The sequence below is a fragment of the Coregonus clupeaformis genome, chromosome 29 (genome assembly GCF_020615455.1).
Source record: "Coregonus clupeaformis isolate EN_2021a chromosome 29, ASM2061545v1, whole genome shotgun sequence".
Classification (NCBI taxonomy): domain Eukaryota; kingdom Metazoa; phylum Chordata; class Actinopteri; order Salmoniformes; family Salmonidae; genus Coregonus; species Coregonus clupeaformis.
Window position 1 is genome coordinate 41228991 of NC_059220.1, and position 18764 is coordinate 41247754.

Consider the following 18764-nt stretch of genomic DNA (forward strand, 5'->3'; position numbering starts at 1 on the left):
ACCGCTTGCCGTGCGGTAGCAGAGAGAACAGTCTATGACTTGGGTGGCTGGAGTCTGACAATTTTTTGGGCCTTCCGCCTAGTATAGAGGTCCTGGATGGCAGGGAGCTCGGCCCCAGTGACATTCGAGGAGCCGTTAAACTTTAAGTTGCATCACATGCGATGATTGAGCAATGTCAGTCAGACAAATAGACGGCGCTATGCTTTATTTCTGACTTAGCCTGGTGGGGTACTGAAACCAATGCTTCACAGAGAAGGCATGTAAACCCTCGACCCCAAATGGCTCCAGAAATAGGGCTTGTTTTTGTAAGGGGATCTGTCAGACACTAAAGAGCTGAGTATCTCCTCAGGGACATGTGTGGTCTCTGTGTAGAAGCGCCTGTTTTGTGGTTAGATTGAGCCCAACTCAATTTAGAACCAGATAGAATATATCTTTACGGTCTAAGTCCCAGTAATGTCTTTTTAAATTGAAAGCTTTGAGAAAGGAAATTCATAATGTGTAGACTCGGGATATTGATGTCCTACTTGACTGAGTAGCATGACTGGTGAACTATGCCCACAGTTGAGTCTAAAGCATGTTGGGGTCTACCTGTGGTTGCCAGGATACCAGAGAGGCATAAGCTGGTTTTCTGAAAGGTTTTGCTTATTGTGGATTTATTTGAATGGCATTTATTGATTCCATATCGATTTGAGTTATTGACTCAATTGAGCCCAAGACTTCCCTATTTTGAATGTGGTAAATGAAGATGCTCTTACACCTTCTCCTCCATTTATTGCTGTTAGCCTTTAGCTGTTAGCTGTTAGCCGTTAGCCTTTGCTTCCTTTGCTGAGATACAATTTCACCTACTGTGTCAAACTACACCTCACTCAAAACCTCAAATGAAGCACGGCACTCACTGTCGTCTGCTGCGCTAACTGGCTGAGATGTCACATAAAGGGTAAACCAAACTTGCTATATCCGATTGCATGTTCAATGTCTCCTCCAGGGCTTACTGTGCAATGATTCGATTTTTTGATGATCTGTAATTGATTGATTACCACACCGCGCTTCAATTTAATTTGAAAAGCACTTGCAAGGATATTGATGGTGACTGGTTGTGTGATGGCTGTCTGATGGTTGTGTTATGGTTGATACTGAAGAGTGGTGAGAATGTGTCAGTGCCAGGTTAGTAATCAAAGAGGGACAGCTGTTGGTCCCTGTCTTGCGGCATTCTTTCAGAGCCTGACCCTCTAATATTGTTGTAGTGCACATCTGCATAGGCCTCAAGTGTCATACGCTTTTCACACTCCTGAGCCGAGCTGTACTGCGCTGGCCTGATTACACATCTGCCATAGTTGCTGGAACCGTGCTGGAAAGGACAATGTGGAAATAAACTATCTGAGCTGTTCGGTTCGGGATGGCACAATAGTGTGAAAATGGTAGTCGATTTTGGTACAAGAGGTTCTGAATCCTGCACTCATACTGCCTCACCCATTCCATGTTCTCCACCTCCTAGGGAGGAAGGAGATTGCAGAGGAAAGCCACATGCTGGTATTTGAATGCTAGTGATGTCCTAGGGGCTTTAGAGTCAAGACGACCCATTGTATGTCTCTGTGGTGGAATCTTTATTTAGCTGCAATATTGAAAAGGCTTATTTTGGATATTGAAAAGGCTTCACAATAGGCTTCTTTTGCTTTCCGTGTTGAGGTACCCACTTAGCAAAATATTTCCTTTAAGAATTGGTGTCTAGAAATGACAGCTGTGAATGCAGTGCTAATTTGCCAGTCTGTACAATAAAGACTAAGAATGTTGAGTCGCCTGAAGTAGCTGAGTAACATAATTATTTAAAGCAGTTAGCTTTAAGGTGAAGCAAGGTGAAGATTTGTAAACTTTTTGTCACTTCACAGTCCCCTGAGGGCACAAGCCAATCTCACCTCTTAGAGCTCTGTGTGTGAAACATCAATACCCTGTCATGCTGTCAGGAATATCACACCATATCACACCATGTTGTTATTCATACCCTTAGATCAAGGTTTCCCAAAGTCTGTCCTGGGGCCCCCCCTGGGTGAACGTTTTGGTTTTTGCCCCAACACTACACAGCTGATTCATATAACCAATTTATTTATCAAGCTTTGATTATCTGAATCAGCTGTATAGTGCTAGGGCAAAAACCAAAACGTGCCCCCGGGGGGCCCCAGGAAGGACTTTGGGAAACCCTGCCTTAGATATCTTACCCCTCGTCGGTGTACTGGAAATACCTTCCCTATGAGCAAAATGCGTTGAAAATACGTATTTTGGGTTGAAAAGACTTTGGAAATATGTATTTTCAACATCTTGTGCTCACTGAGTTATATCAACATTTTTCTCAATGTAGATTTATCTTTACATAGATTGAAAGAAGTCACCCCCTCCATGCATTGTGAAAGTGAAGCATGGAGATACACGTTTTTTCCAGGACTCCGACAACACTTCCAAGGAGTTATCATTAGTGCTTTGAAATGTTCTTGTTCACCACATAATTCAATTGTTTAATTCTTGTTGTCGAAAGGGATGGAGAGTTTGGAATCAAGTCAGTCTCTGCCTGGACCAAAACCATGATTATTTATGGATGCAAATTCACCATTCCTCTGGTTTGCGCTCCTGGTCTCTCATTTACTTTTAAACAGATACATTCCTCCCATCTGGTGATCAGATAGTTAATTAGACGCTTTGGTTTTCGCTCACTGTGTTATTATCATAGATCAGCGACACACACCCTTCCGCCCATGTCTCCAAACATTCTGACTTATCCCAGCTAGCACCAAACGTTCTGAGAACCATTACATTTTAGTCATTTAGCAGACACTCCTATCCAGAGCGACTTACAGTAGTGAGTGCATACTTTTTCATACTGGTTCCCTGTGGGAATCAAACCCACAACCCTGGCACTGCAAGCATTTCTTAGAGCTTGGTGAGAGCATGGTTGTCCTATGGTTATTTTGAATACAACCTTCCCACAACATTCTGGGATCGTGCAGGATAGTTGCTTTGGAACATTCTCACCACATTTAAGAAACTTGACCAAAATAAAAATAAAAATTTGGTATTTCATTACCTTAACAGAATGTTTCTGAGCAGTTCAAACATGGCTACATTTCATTTCAATATTGGTAATGTTCTAGGAACATTCTCCAACTGGTTTGACATTGGGAATGTTCTCAAATAGTTCAGAGAACGTGAAGAAAACCTTCTCCTGTGGGGATTTCAGTACTTCAGCATAACGTTTCCTACAGGTTTCCTCATGGTTCTATTTAAAGTAATGTTCTCAAATTGTTCTGAGAACTTTAAGAAAACTTTCCATAGGCCTCCCGAATGGCACAGCGGTCTAAGGCACTGCATCGCAGTGCTTGAGGCGTCACTACAGACCCGGGTTCGATCCCAGGCTGTGTCACAACCGGCGCACAATTGGCCCAGCGTCGTCCGGGCCGGGGAGGTTTTACTTGGCTCATCGTGCTCTAGCGACTCCTTGTGGTGGGCTGGGCACCTGCAGGCTGACTTTGGTCATCAGTTGAACGGTGTTTCCTCCGACACATTGGTGCAGGCGGGTGTTAAGAAGCGCGGTTAGGTGGGTTGTGTTTCGGAGGACGCATGACTCGACCTTTGCCTCTCCCGAGCACGTTGTGGAGTTACAGCGATGTAACAAGATTGTTATTGGATATCACGAAATTGGGGAGAAAAAGTGGGTAAAAAAACGTTCCATAAAAACCACTAAACTTTTGTAACGTTCTAAGAATGTTATTTAAAAACATATACATTACGTTCTCAGCGTCAACCAAACTATATCCTGTTCAGGTGTGTTGGCCGTGCCCACTAATTGGCCACACCTGATCTTAATGAGTGCTTGTTTCCTTAGAAATTGGGTCTGTTTGAATAGACTAAAATGAACAGCTTTGTATGCGTAAAAAACATGGCATGTTAGCTCCATCCTGGTGGCACAGTGGACTAATTCCATAGACAGAGAACAGAAGATTATAGGTTTGAGTCTCACTGATGCTGTGTCACAATAAAAATAAATGTTTGCATGATTAATGCCTAAGGAAAGGAATTTCCATGTATCCTATCTGTGCTTGGAGTTCAAAAAAGTTAACTCAAAATAAGCTAGCAGTGTTATTAAAAGTCTTATTGAAACATTCAGTGAAAGTTTTAAGGAAGCTATTAAAAAACCTCCAAATAACCTATAATTTCCATTCTCGTAGCATTAATAAAACCTCCCAGGAAAACTTTCAAGGAACCAGAGTAAAACGTTCTCGGAACCTCCCTGCAACCTAAAAATAAACATTCCCAGAACAGGTGAAATGTATGATATTTTTTTATTTTTTAGATTGACCCTATGTCTTTGTTGTTGACCTCTTCCTCCTCCACAGTGAACAGAGTATCTGCCAAGCCCGCGCCTCAGTCATGGTGTACGATGACACCAGTAAGAAGTGGGTGCCAATCAAGCCGGGCCAGCAGGGCTTCAGCCGCATCAACATCTACCACAACACGGCCAACAACACCTTCCGCGTGGTCGGGGTCAAACTACAGGACCAGCAGGTACATACACACACAATTGCCATGGTGAATTTGTCTGTTCTAGTCATTTCTATGGACCTACATATGTGATGTAGATCTGGGGGAAGACAAGTCACACTGCAAGCCTATTCATCTTCATCACACACACTGGCTTAAGGATAATAATAGAGTAAGAGTCCATCTCTTATGCAATCTCTTTCATATTCAGCTCTGTGATAAAAATGAAAATGCAGACAACGTTTTTGAAATGTACCAGTAATCTCTATGGCACTATCGATGGAATTCCATCTTGTACACTGATCTAAGCTGACCATAGTAATTGGCGAATAATGAATGACTGATGAGTGATTGGCTGACTGTCTCTCAGGTGGTGATCAACTACTCCATAGTAAAGGGTCTGAAGTATAACCAGGCCACGCCCACCTTCCACCAGTGGCGTGATGCCAGGCAGGTGTACGGCCTCAACTTCGCCAGCAAGGAGGAGGCCACCACCTTCTCCACCGCCATGATGTTCGCCCTCAACGTGCTCAGCTCGCAAGACGGAGGTGGGACCCTTTCCCGTGTGGAAATAGTGTGTCTGTCTGTTTATGGCACAGTCAAAGGGTTTAGCTGGGCTCTAGCTGAAACTGATGAATGTTAATTGTCAGTTATACTTGGCACGCCAGCTGCTAATTGTCAGTCGAAATGCACATATTTTTATCCACTATCATCCAAGGATTGTTGGATGAACTAAATATTTTGTTGAACATGTTTAGGCTGTTATAAGATATAATATCTTATATTATAGATATAATCTATTTTCAGAAAGGATCTCAACCTGTTCAATTTACACTTGGTTCAGCCAATGACATTAGGGCTGCAGGTGCCAGTCAGTCTGGTTGCTGGGTTGCTCTCAACGGAGTTCTACATCCCTCTGCTGGACATCAAGCTCTAGAGTGAAAACAGAGCCATAACTAGTATATCTCAATGGCTCAGGGTGAAATCTTTCAGCAGTGTGTGTGGGAAATTGGGAATACAAAACAAACCATAGAACCCTGCTAGACTATGTGTCATGTTCAGTAGGGCACATTGTAGCAAAACTTTTTAAAATGTTATGCAATGGAAAATTATTTAAAAGGACTTATTGTACAAGTTCAAATAGTACATCCCCATTTCACTTAGTTTCTAAATGTTTTTCCCTACCGAACTAAACCCAGGCTAGGGCCCAGGCTGCCAGACTTAGATATGTTCAGTGGCCTGGTCATTGGTCATTTAAGCATCAAGTATAAGGGCCGATTGCAGACAGTTGTGACAATACTGCATGCCTAATGCAACACTATCCAAACTAACCATTACAACTATTAACACTATCACGCCAGGAAAGACACTTGCACACATCAATGTAAAGACCTGTGGTTAGAGGAGATGCATGGTGCTGTCTAGTTTATGACAACAGAAATGTAGTGAAGTCTTTATATGAAGTCTGGCCTGACTCTACCCATACTTAACAAATAGCACATGGGCCTCTCCTGTTACAGGCTGCTACTTATACGCTGTTGGGAGGGGGAGTCCGGTGACGGCTCCATTCCGTCCCCTAGCCTTCCTATTGGTGCACGGCCTGGCTAAAATACCCATGGAGCCAAACTGTCTTAGACCGCCAAATCTCACATGGCACTCTCCTTTTTTGGGGAACCTATGAGGTAACCGGAAGGGGCAACGTTGGAGGTGAGCTGAGCTATGGGGCTCCTCACGCAAACACACGGTGCTTTTTCAGTCCAGGGAACGCAGTCGCAGGCATTCTCCTGCTTTATACCTGCTACTGGGGTCCCATGTTGGATCACCCGACTCGTGGCTAATGCTATTCCAGTAGTCTGGTCAGCTGCCTGACTAGAAGCCATAGTTAGTACATATGCTACATACAGTAATAGCTTGCTAAAGACACTGTAAGAACAGCAGAGAGGGTCTCACGATGATTCTTACTCCAGAGATGTCACCAGCCACTATCAGAAGGTGCACTTCTGCGAAGATCACCCTCAGTAAGTAGAGTAGGTGATAGAGGGAGTGGCGGAATCTATTGCATGATGGTGCTGGTGGCATTGTGAGGCTGATGGCATTGGTAACACCTCTTTGGGTGGCATTGTAGGGCTAAAATAGGGAGTTCTGGAAATCACTATGCAGATGTGTAAACTGTTAATCATGTAAAACTTAAGCTGTATGCATTTCTGTTGACTGCCATTGAAAGTTTTCCATATTAAACACCACAGTGGCCCTAAGGGGCAAAGTACCATTTATATTTGATCATGTTTTGGGGCTACAGCACCACGGGGTGCTTAGATGTGGCTCCTGAGGTTTGGAATACTGTTTTTTAGCATCATATTTAACTAAAAAACTCACATTTAGGCAATTAGGTAAACACCATCTGAGTTAGAGAGTGTGAGAGAGAAAGCAGGCCTTGTTTTGTCCCTTGAGGGCTTCTGTCCTTACTGTGCACAGGCCTGATCAAGCCCTAGCACTCCTCTGGGCCACTACTTCTCTCACATCACCATGGCAGCAGCCAGGACCCCATATGTCAGGCCTCTCTGTGCAACATTAGGCACTAGCTAAGCTCATTTCGCAAATAAACAACCTTTCTGTTAACATCTGTAGATGTGTTTTATAGCGTTCAGAATAACCCTTGATTGTGTTAATGGTGTTGGCTATTGTGTCACTAATCTAAAAGCCTTTAATTGTGCAGTCGTTAGGCTGTGAGGTTGCAGTTGGCAAGTGATATGGACTAGAGTGGTCCACATTGTTGTATTTGAAATATCAGGCAACTCTTTACCAGCTCAATACCGTTGTATCATATGTTTAGTTACTTTGTTGTGTCTGGATCTGAAAATAAGTGGCTACAAAAGTATGTCTACCAAAAGAGGGCATCAAATAGCATATTAGCTTTTCAATGGTTTCATTTGATCGCAAATAGTATACATTATATAGTTCAAGTTCTTGGTTTCATGTATTCCAAACAAAACCCTGAAAAGATCAGGTTGGAGTAACTGGCTCACAGACACCATCTTAGATGGACACCAACTTAGATTACTGCCCTCAATGGCGATTATGATTAGTATTTTTGATGTTTTATGACATAAGCTCTAGCTGGATGTGTGCTAACATTAGGTGCAAAGCCCTACATATAATTATCAGCTGCTAACAAGGGGAGTTCAGAGGAGTGTCAAGAAGAATGTAAACAAGACATCACAAGACATCACCTATCAGAGCGCTGCAGGCTGAGAGAACAAAGAAAAGCAACAGAGACAGAGACACACACACAGACAGAGACACACACACAGACAGAGACACACACACAGACAGAGACACACACACAGACAGAGACACACACACACAGACAGAGACACACACACACAGACAGAGACACACACACACAGACAGAGACACACACACACAGACAGAGACACACACACACAGACAGAGACACAGACAGAGACACACACACACAGACAGAGACACAGACAGAGACACACACACAGACAGAGACACACACACAGACAGAGACACACACACAGACAGAGACACACACACAGACAGAGACACACACACAGACAGAGACACACACACAGACAGAGACACACACACAGACAGAGATACACACAACTAAACTCCTCATAGGCAGTGTAGTGATGAAACAGTGTACAGTAGGGCATGATTTATATTTATGCGCTATTTTCTGAAAAAAGGGGGCAGAAATGTGAAGGCTATGATTGGCTCTGTTTGATGATGATAGAATATTAAAATATTTCTCCTTCATGAGACGATGACTGTGGGAGATGAAACATGAAAGACGGTTTGGGATTGGAAATGAATCTAGTTTTAGAAAGCGTTACAGTACCTTATTCCAAAACAGCAATCAACACAAATGAAGCCAACATCCTCGCCTTAGTTGCTCATTAAGAATGATATTAATGTATTATAATGTCAACTGGAATACATCAGTAATGTCAAGTGAACGCTGAAAACAAACCAAGATTCCAAACCTACAGATGGTTGGAAATGGTAAGGACTCGTCTCTGTTTCTGAGGTTGAAAATACATATTTTTGGTTGAAAAAAAGTATTTTCAATGTCTTGTGCTCACTGGGTAAGCAGTATCCATATAAAGATGCTCCATGTGTCCCTCAAGCCGAACACACCCAGCGGAAATGACACCCAAGGGCGCTCAAGTGTTGCAAAGGGGCGTCTAAGGTTTATTGTTTGGTATTCCTGATATGCAATACGTGGTCTCCCAGATAGACCTTTATAATAGCTCTGTCTCAGAATAGGGTCTCATCCTCAGTTAGTTGGGGCAGTAGGGTATGACTCAGTAACCTCTTAGTTCACACTAAAAAGATGTCTAAAAATGTCTAGTATACCTCACCATGATGTCATAATGACAGTTTTGTCTGCAGTTTTAACTGTTTTGTACCGGGCCATTGTCCATCTATGTCCTTCATTGTTGATCCTGGTGTTGAATATTTTTCGACAAAAACTGGTGAAGTTAGACGTTTTTCCAATGAAAATTAAGAATATTACATTCAATCCAATCCAATCGTGTTTGCCCTTAAATCTGGTTCAGGATTGGCGATTTAAGGAAGGTTGGGATTCATGCATTTGTTGTGTTGAATGCAGAATACACTGTAGGAGTTGTACACAGATGTGTATGGGAAGGAGGGGAGGGAATGTCAGGTCTATTCTGGTCCATGGTGCGGCTGGACCTGTTTTGTTGAGGTTTCCTGTAGAAATGCCTGTGGTTTACATCAATCATGCTATGGGGAAAAACACAGTCTGTCTCTTCAGGTGTGTTTCTCAACAGTTTCACAACTGACTATTCCCACCCCGCATAGCCTGGTCCCAGATCTGCTTGTACTGGATAGCCAACTCCTATGGTCATTGTCATGCCAATTACCACATAGGAGTTGACAAGACAGCACAAACAAATCTGGGACTAGGTTACCCCACATCCACCCCACTCCAGACATTAACTCCGTGTACTTATAAAGACTGTCTCAGAAAGTCTCAGTATCGCCATTAGGACAACTATTTATGCCTGGTCAGGTTCCAAACCAGGCATATGTTTGTAAAATACTAATGTCAAAATAAGATGACAGACAACAAGACACCACTTCCAATGTAAACAAGCAAGACAGACTAATAATGTCTAGTGCTAATGTATTGAACACCATGGTAATGCTAATCTCCTAAAGTCAACAGCCAAGACATGCCGTGGCTAATCCAGTGTCTTTCTCAGGAGGATTTAGAGGAGAGGAGAGCGTGAGGACGCACAGTAGCAGCAAGAGGGAGGACAGGGGGAGGGACACGCTTCGCTTGTGAGATGACACATGCCATTTGACCCAGCATGCAATTTATGCAATGAACTGGCTGTCTGTCAAAGCCCTGTCTGCATTTGTGGAGGTTATTTTGGCTGTTAGGTCGTATTGTCATTATGTTTGCTACATTCAACTAGAACGCTTTGATTTGACGCCTATTGTAGCTGCCAAAGTGAAGGCCGCGCCATAGATGGAAGTGAGCAATAGTGTGGTCGTCACGACTTCTTGTTAAACTAAATTGACACATCTCACCATATCAGCGCCTACTGTACAAATACAGTACAGTATGTGCTCAGACAGACCCACAGGCAAATAGACACTGCTGCCGGAGTCACACTCTAACACACACAATCTACAGACACATTATTCTTCAGTTGTATTGTTTGTATATCGTTGTATTTTAAATTTGTGTGACTGTTCTTGTCTATCAGCGTTTTGTTACTTGTCATGTTTTATGTTTTGGTGTGGACCCCAGGAAGAATAGCAGCTGCTTCGGCAAAAGCTAATGGGGATCCAAATAAACCAATAAAGCAATGTTTAATAGGTAACAGGAAATACAGTAGTGTGGTGAGGGGTGCATAAAACATAACATTTGTGGTGACTATCGCTAGAGGCCAACCAGACCCTTACATCATCATGTATCTGTTGGTTATTGTTATACTGTATGTAACCTCAGGCCTACATTCAATATGCTAAATATGACTAGCTCTATTACTGCAGGGGAGGGTGTGGCATGTGAAAAAACGATTCACAAACACCAACGATACACACGAATATATGTCCTTTCATACAGGTTGTCTTTTTCGAAAAGCTAAAAACCTGTTTCTGTTCCCCACCTCAGGCCCTGCTGTCCAACGGCAAAATGGGCCCTCCTCAGAAGACCCCGATGCACAGAGGAGGTAAGAACGTCTGACCTTCATAATAACACCAAATAGTGATGACAAATAAAGCGTTGTGCACAGTAGAACTCACAAAACAAAGACATTGATAAAGAAACTGGTTTGAAAACGTGCTAGTATCCATCACTGAAAGTGTTCCTCATTTCATTTGTCTGAAGGTAGTTTGTTTTGAGGGTGCAAAACACATCAGGCCTACCACATATCCAGTGGCTCGTGTTGTGTTCTTAGTCCACTCCAGTAGTGGAAGGCGGTACTAAACTCACATTAGGGTTACCTGTATTTTACAAATGTTCCATCCCGAGAATAAATCACTTTTCTCCCAGGTAACCCAGTATTTTTCGCCAAAACCGGAAGTGTCATTCAAAAGCATATAAATATGTCTGGATTTGATAAGAGCTTTGATCAGCATGAACATTCAAACCTGATGCTACCTGAGCCTGATGAGCCATATATTAAATACATTTTATGAGCCGAGCCCTACATTAACAACATTTAATGAGCACAAGCCCAAAAAAGCCCAAATGAAAAGAAAAAAAAGCCCATTATCCAATACATACACTATATAAACATTTGGCAGTCCGACGGACAAATCTGGTTTTGGCGGATGCCAGAAGAACGCTTCCTGCTCGAATGCATAGTGCCAACTGTAAAGTTTGGTGGAGGAGGAATAATGGTCAGGGGCTGTTTTTCATGGTTCGGGCTAGGCCCCTTAGTTCCAGTAATGGGAAATGTTAATGCTACATCATACAATGACATTCTAGATGATTCTGTGATTCCAACTTTGTGGCAACAGTTTGGGGAAAACCCTTTCCTGTTTCAGCATGACAATGCCCCCGTGTACAACGCGAGGTCCATACAGAAATGATTTGTCGCAATCGGTGTGGAAGAACTTGACTGGCCTGCACAGAGCCCTGACCCCTGGGATGAATTGGAACGCCGACTGCGAGCCAGGCCTAATCGCCCAACATCAGTGCCCGACCTCATTAACACTTGTGGCTGAATGGAAGCAAGTACCCCGCAGCAATGTTCCAACATCTAGTGGAAAGCCCTCCCAGAAGAGTGGAGGAAAGGGGGGGACCAACTCCATATTATTGCCCATGATTTTGGAATGAGATGTTCGACGAGCAAGTGTCCACATACTTTTGGTCATGTAGTGTATATAGCCCTATATGTAAATGTCCTAGCCTACCTCTTTCAGGTAATACATTCAATGCAGTAGTAGTCTTATATTTAGCTAATGGGTGGGTTATGCATAATAAGCTTTTAACATACTTGTCTCTTGTGTAATATGCACGCACCTGTGCTCTGCTGGCCTCTCCTTAAAAAATGCTCCTTAACTCTTGGAGTCCTATGCAAGAAAAGCTAGACTAGAATAGCTTGCTGGACATTATGCAAAAAAAAAATCTTATACCAATAGACTATTCGAAGAGGGATGCAAGCTCTTGTTTGCTGAATGTTAAATACAGCAGCCAATAGAACTCACCGGCAGTTTGAAAGAATAGCGAACTCGCAATAGCGGTAGGCTATTGCAGTTATTTATTCAGACCCATAACCATTCAATCGTCGTAAAGAGAAGTGAAAGCCTTCTGCATCTTAATTCTAGTCCTATACTAGAATGATAAAGGTAAGGACAACAAAATGTCGTATTTCATTTAACTGTTGAAAGCGAGGAAGGAATGAAGCAACAATAGAGAGAGAAAGAGGAGGTAGGCTAATAACATTAGGGGAAATATTATGAAATGTATATATTGAGTCAGCCTACTAATTATACAAATAGGCCCTATTATATTTCAAAATTAAAATCAAATTCCCTAGCCTATACTTGTAACTTTGTAGGCCGCATTTGCTACACCAGAATCACATGATCTCTTCTGCTTTATCATGGTTTGAACAATGTGCGTAATTTCATATAATACAGTACAGTAATACAGCTCACAGTCAAATAGCCTACCGGAGCTAGTTATATTTATTTACCTATGGGCTTTTATGTTTTTCTGTCGTATAAAAGGGGTGTCCACATACTTTTGTGTATATATAGTGTATCAATCTGGAACAGGATGATCTATTTTGGATGCAATTTGAATGGAGTTGATGGAAAGAGAGAAAGACTACGAGAGAGCGCTCGCGTGTGCAACGATAGGCTATTTTGAAACTCAGCAGCTGCAATGAAAAAAGAATAGCCAGATGGGAGATGGGTAAATTAGACGCGCATTCGGTCTTTATATTACTGTAGCGTAGGCTATGCCTGTCACAAGAAAAAAAGTTACCATAATGAGATGATAGGTCTGCATGCATTGTGAACTGCGCTCCGTACGAAGATGGTCTGTCTCTACCCTGAAAGTTGATTCATCATGCAGAGGCCGTAGAGAAGCCAGATTTAGACATTGCATGTCATTTCACATTTACATTTCACGCCATGCTGTTCATATAAATAATTTATTATAATTTACCGGTTGCTCGCAGTTATTTATCCCGGGAAAAGTTTTGGTCGGTAAATCTCGGTATCCGGGTTCCTGCCATTCAACCCTAACTCACATACAGTCAAGCAGCTTGAAGTTAAATGAAAAACAATGATGGCAGTGTTCATATTCATACCAGGGTTCATATTTTAGAGCCATTTTCGATAAGTGGTGACAGTGAGCAAGCAGTAGAAATTTAGAGGTGCAGGTTGTCAAGCAACAATGTATTAGTGGGCCCAGATTGGCTGGAAATAAGGAGCGGCTAAAACTTGTCTGTGTCCTCTGTGTATCTGCAGGCAAATGATGGAGCAGCATCAGATGCAGATGCAGGGAGTGGCCCACAAAGAGAGGGAACGACGGACGTCTGGCTCAGGTAAGGCCTGCCGACAAACATACTTACTGTGGACAAACACTACCATGTTAGACAAGGCCGGGTCTGTCAACACACAACACACAAGCCACAATACGTTTCGCCCATGTCAGATAACATCTTAGGATGCTATTCTCTCCATAGGAATAGCATGGCAATCATGGTAACCAAACACAGCCCAGTGTAGCAGCACATATGGGTCGTATTCATTAGGCACCAATGATGAGAAAACAGGGAGGGACTACCTGAATATGTCCAATAAGAAACTCTCATTATCGTTTTCCGTTGCAAAACGTTGTGCTACAGTTTACCCTAATGAATATGACCATGGATAGAGAGCTACCTCGGACACATCTGTGTTTGTGTTGAACCCTCCCTCCTCTTTTTATTTACTCATGCTTATCCATGCACAAACAGGAGCTACACTCATTGTGCCAGCGTGTTGTCGGCAGCTGCGTGACAATGCGACTTGCTGCTTTCCTGAGAGTTTGCATTCTGCTTCTTTTTCTTATCAGTTTCTTTTTATATTTCATCATCTTTGCTTGGTTTCTCATTATTCTCTCTTTTTTTTATCCTTTGTTTTCTACCCCACCCTCCTCCGTCTGTGTGTTGTAGTCGTTTCCACCCTCCAATATAAGGTGTCCTCCCCTCCCTCTCACCCCTCAAACACCCCTCCTGAGTATAGACACTACCGGGCCGCCACACTGCCGCCTTCCTACGGTCGAGTGGCCTCCAACTCCTCCCCTTCCTCCTCCTCCTCCTCCTCCTCCCAGGAGAGAGAGGTGCTGGGCGGACGGGCTGGTGACAACTCCGCCCAGCTCTCCCAGCTCTCCACCTCCCTGGCCTCGGCCTTCTTACCCGTGCAGCCAGGGGTGCCCATGGCCCCGACCCGGCAGGTGCGCCAGATCCCCCTCTCTCCCCCCACTGCTCGGGCCCTCCACCACACCCAGTCTCTCCACCAGGGTCACCCCCTGCAGGACCCTGTGCTGCCCCCCAAACACGGCACCTGGTCAGCCTCCCACGCCCACATGTACAGCCCCATGCCCTCCACGCCCCCCGTGGTGGGCATGATGCCTGTGCACATGCCCCCTGTGCCTCAGCCCCAGCATGTCGTCCCCGTGGCCCACCCTCTGCCGCCTCTCCACAGCCGCGTTAAGACCCACCCCCTGGACCAGCCCGGCCAACCCCACATCCCGCCCCATCTCCCCCACGCCAACGGCCAATCAGAGGACTATTATAACCTTGCTCAGCAGCAACAGCAGCATCTAGGTTATGGCGAGGCTACTTCCTTGCCCCCTCTGATTGGTCAGTCTGCGCAGGGCCCCGTCCCTGTCTCCGCCCACCAGCCCCAGTACCCCTCCTCCTTTCACCCCCAGCAGCAGATGTACCAGGCCGCGCCCCCACCACCACCAGCTCCCCAATTCTCTCCCCCCTCATACACCACAGCCCCATCAGAGGGGGGCTCGCCCAAGCAGACGCCCTCTCCTGTCGCTCAGGCTGCCACGGCCAGCTGCAGTAAGTACAAGCAGTGCTCAATGAGCAAGGCACTTGGACAACAGGTGTGTGTCCTGTGTGTGTCCTGTATGTATGTCCACTCCACTCCACACACCTCACACAACATGCATCTGGCTTATGTGGATGGAAGTATATACCTATTATGAATACAATAACAGTCCCCATAGAAAATTCTGCCATCTGTTACTGTACTTTTGCATTTTTGATTAACTTTAAATTCCTCTTATCTGAGACTGTTCATCTAATCAGTTCCAATCAGTACTCGCCAGCAGTGTTAGCCAATGAGGAATCTGATGTCACCTGATGTGAACCTATTCTGTTTCTCTCCCAGGTCCGGTTTCTCTTCCCGCCATGCTGACTGTGGCCCCACCGGTGACCCCACCTATGCCTATGGCCCCCCCTGCCCCTATGGCACCCATGGCCCCCCCCCCTCCACCGGGCCCCCCGCCTCCTGCCACGGTGCCACCGCCCATGCCCCCTCCACTGCCGGTTGGTGGAGAGCCTGGGGGGCCACCGGTAGGGGGGGCAGGGAATGAGCTGGCGCAGCCACTCTCAGGACTGGCGGCCGCCCTCGCTGGAGCCAAACTCCGTAAAGTTGCAAGGGTTAGTATCTCAGCTCAGACTTGTATCATGGTCAGTAGGAAGAAAACTTTTTTAAACAAGGAGGTACTACCTAAACATGTCCAATAAGAAACTTAATATTTTTCTTTCTTTGCAATACATTTGGAAATGTTTTGCTACGGTGTGCCCCACTGAACAAGACCATTCATATCTATGTGAAAATTGCTTGGACATTCAAACCATATACACATTATCTGTTGGTTGGCTTCTATAAGATGGAACTCATATGGTGGACAATGTTGTGTGTCCTCAGGATGAGAACAGTCCACCAGGAACAGGTGGAGCCAAGAACGATGTCAACCGCTCGAGTGGAGGTAGTGGTGGTGGAGGGGAGGGGCTGATGCAGGAAATGAACGCCCTTCTAGCGCGCAGGTGAGAGGAAAACAACTGTGTGAAAAAAAGATGTAACTAATTTAATCAAATTGAAATAAATGTAATTGAAAATCCCTATCCTAACTATAGCACATCACAAGATCATCAATGTACATTGTATTCTCAAATGTGTATCATTAACATTCTGGAGTTCATAGATAATTATTTAATTTTATTGAAGATTGTCACAAAAAAGGTTTTCCTTGATGTGATTGTAAGTAAATAGGCTGCTAGCCTGTGAACTAACACTTCTGATTTGCAACATGACTGGAGTTGTCTTTTTCATTATCTTAATGCCTGAATTTGCTTTTCCTGCAGACGGAAAGCCTCAGAGCGACCTGAAGAGGTAATGCAGTTTATCTTTTAAAATATAAAGTATTAGTTCAACAGGGTGGGTCTATCCAGCAACAATAATTGCATTCAAGCAATCAAAAGAGAATTGTACACACACTTACTCATACACTGAGTGTACAAAACATTATGAACACCTTCCTAATATTGAGTTGCGTCCCCTTTTGCCCTCAGAACAACCCCAATTCGTTGGGGCATGGACTCTACAAGGTGTCGAAAGCGTTCCACAGGGATGCTGGCCCATGTTGACTCCAATGCCTCCCACAGTTGTCATGTTGGCTGGATGTCCTTTAGGTGGGGGACCAATCTTGACACACATGGGAAAATATTGGGTGTGAAAAACCTAGCAGCGTTGCAGTTCTTGACACACTCAAACCGGTGCGCCTGGCACCTATTACCATACCCCGCTCAAAGGCACTTAAATATTTTGTCTTGCCCATTCACCTTCTGAATGGCACACATACACAATCCATGTCTCAATTGTCTCAAGGCTTAAAAATCCTTCTTTAACCTGTCTCCTCCCCTTCATCTACACTGATTGAAGTGGATTTAACAGGTGACATCAATAAGGGATCATAGCTTTCACCAGGAACCGATGCTGGCACTAAGACCGCACTCAATGAACTGTATACGGCCATAAGCAAACAGGAAAACGCTCATCCAGAGGCAGCGCTCCTAGTGGCCGGGGACTTTAATGCAGGGAAACTTACATCGGTTTTACCTCATTTCTACCAGCATGTTAAATGTGCAACCAGAGGGAAAAAAACTCTAGACCACCTTTACTCCACACACAGAGACGTGTACAAAGCTCTCCCTCACCCTCCATTTGGAAAATCTGACCATAATTATATCCTCCTGATTCCTGCTTACAAGCAAAAACTAAAGCAGGAAGCAACAGTGACTCGGTCAATAAAAAAGTGGTCAGATGAAGCAGATGCTAAGCTACAGGACTGTTTTGCTGCATAGACTGGAATATGTTCTGGGATTCTTCCGATGGCATTGAGGACTACACCACGTCAGTCACTGGCTTCATCAATAAGTGCAACGATGACGTCGTCCCCACAGTGACTGTACGTACATACCCCAACCAGAAGCCATGGATTACAGGCAACATCCGCACTGAGCTAAAGGGTAGAGCTGCCGCTTTCAAGGAGCGGGACTCTAACCCGGAAGCTTATAAGAAATCTCGCTATGCACTCAGGCGAACCATCAAACAGGCAAAGTGTCAATACAGGACTAAGATCGAATCGTACTACACCGGCTCCGATGCTCGTCGGATGTGGCAGGGCTTGCAAACTATTACAGACTACAAAGGGAAGCACAGCCGCGAGCTGCCCAGTGACACGAGCCTACCAGACGAGCTAAATTACTTCTATGCTCGCTTTGAGACAAGTTACACTGAAACATGCATGAGACCATCAGCTGTTCCGGATGACTGTGTGATCACGCTCTCCGTAGCCAATGTGAGTAAGACCTTTAAACAGGTCAACATTCACAAGGCCGCAGGGCCCTACGGATTACCAGGACGTGTACTCCGAGCATGCGCTGACCAACTGGCAAGTGTCTTCACTGACATTTTCAACCTCTCCCTGTCTTTGTCTGTAATACCAACATGTTTCAAGCAAACCACCATAGTCCTTGTGCCCAAGAACACTAAGGTAACCTGCCTAAATGACTACAGACCCGTAGCACTCACGTCTGTAGTCATGAAGTGCTTTGAAAGGCTGGTCATGGCTCACATCAACACCATTATCCCAGAAACCCTAGACCCACTATAATTTGCATATCGCCCCAACAGATCCACAGATAATGCAATCTCTATTAAGCTCCACACTGCCCTTTCACACCTGGACAAAAGGAACACCTATGTAAGATTGCTATTCATTGACTACAGCTCAGCGTTCAACACTATAGTGCCCTCAATGCTCATCACTAAGCTAAGGACCCTAGGACTAAACACCTCCCTCTGCAACTGGATCCTGGACTTCCTGACGGGCCGCCCCCAGGTGGTAAGGGTAGGTAACAACACATCCGCCACACTGATCCTCAACACGGGGGCCCCTCAGGGGTGCGTGCTCAGTCCCCTCTTGTACACCCTGTTCACTCATGACTGCATGGCCAGGCATGACTCCAACACCATTATTAAGTTTGCCGATGACACAACAGTGGTAGGCCTGATCACCGACAACGACAAGACAGCCTATAGGGAGGAGGTCAGAGACCTGGCCGTGTGGTGCCAGGACAACAACCTCTCCCTCAACGTGATCAAGACAAAGGAGATGATTGTGGACTACAGGAAAAAGCAGAGGA

The 18764-nt window shown here is 44.6% G+C and overlaps 1 protein-coding gene across 5 annotated transcripts in view; it reads left to right on the forward strand.

Annotated features, from left to right (window-relative positions):
* LOC121564142 (ena/VASP-like protein) overlaps positions 1-18764 on the forward strand; it is a 53169-nt gene that overhangs the window by 21673 nt on the left and 12732 nt on the right. For 3 of the 5 annotated variants that reach the window (XM_045209207.1, XM_045209205.1, XM_045209206.1), the window contains exons 2-9: positions 4383-4551; positions 4898-5075; positions 10709-10766; positions 13522-13598; positions 14211-15110; positions 15442-15713; positions 15985-16103; positions 16422-16449. In XM_045209207.1, the coding sequence (XP_045065142.1) occupies positions 4383-4551; positions 4898-5075; positions 10709-10766; positions 13522-13598; positions 14211-15110; positions 15442-15713; positions 15985-16103; positions 16422-16449 (1801 nt within the window). Of the gene's footprint in view, positions 1-855; positions 938-4382; positions 4552-4897; positions 5076-6283; positions 6546-10708; positions 10767-13521; positions 13599-14210; positions 15111-15441; positions 15714-15984; positions 16104-16421; positions 16450-18764 lie in introns of those variants that run through there. The other 2 variants (XM_045209208.1, XM_045209209.1) reach the window with 2 other exon arrangements.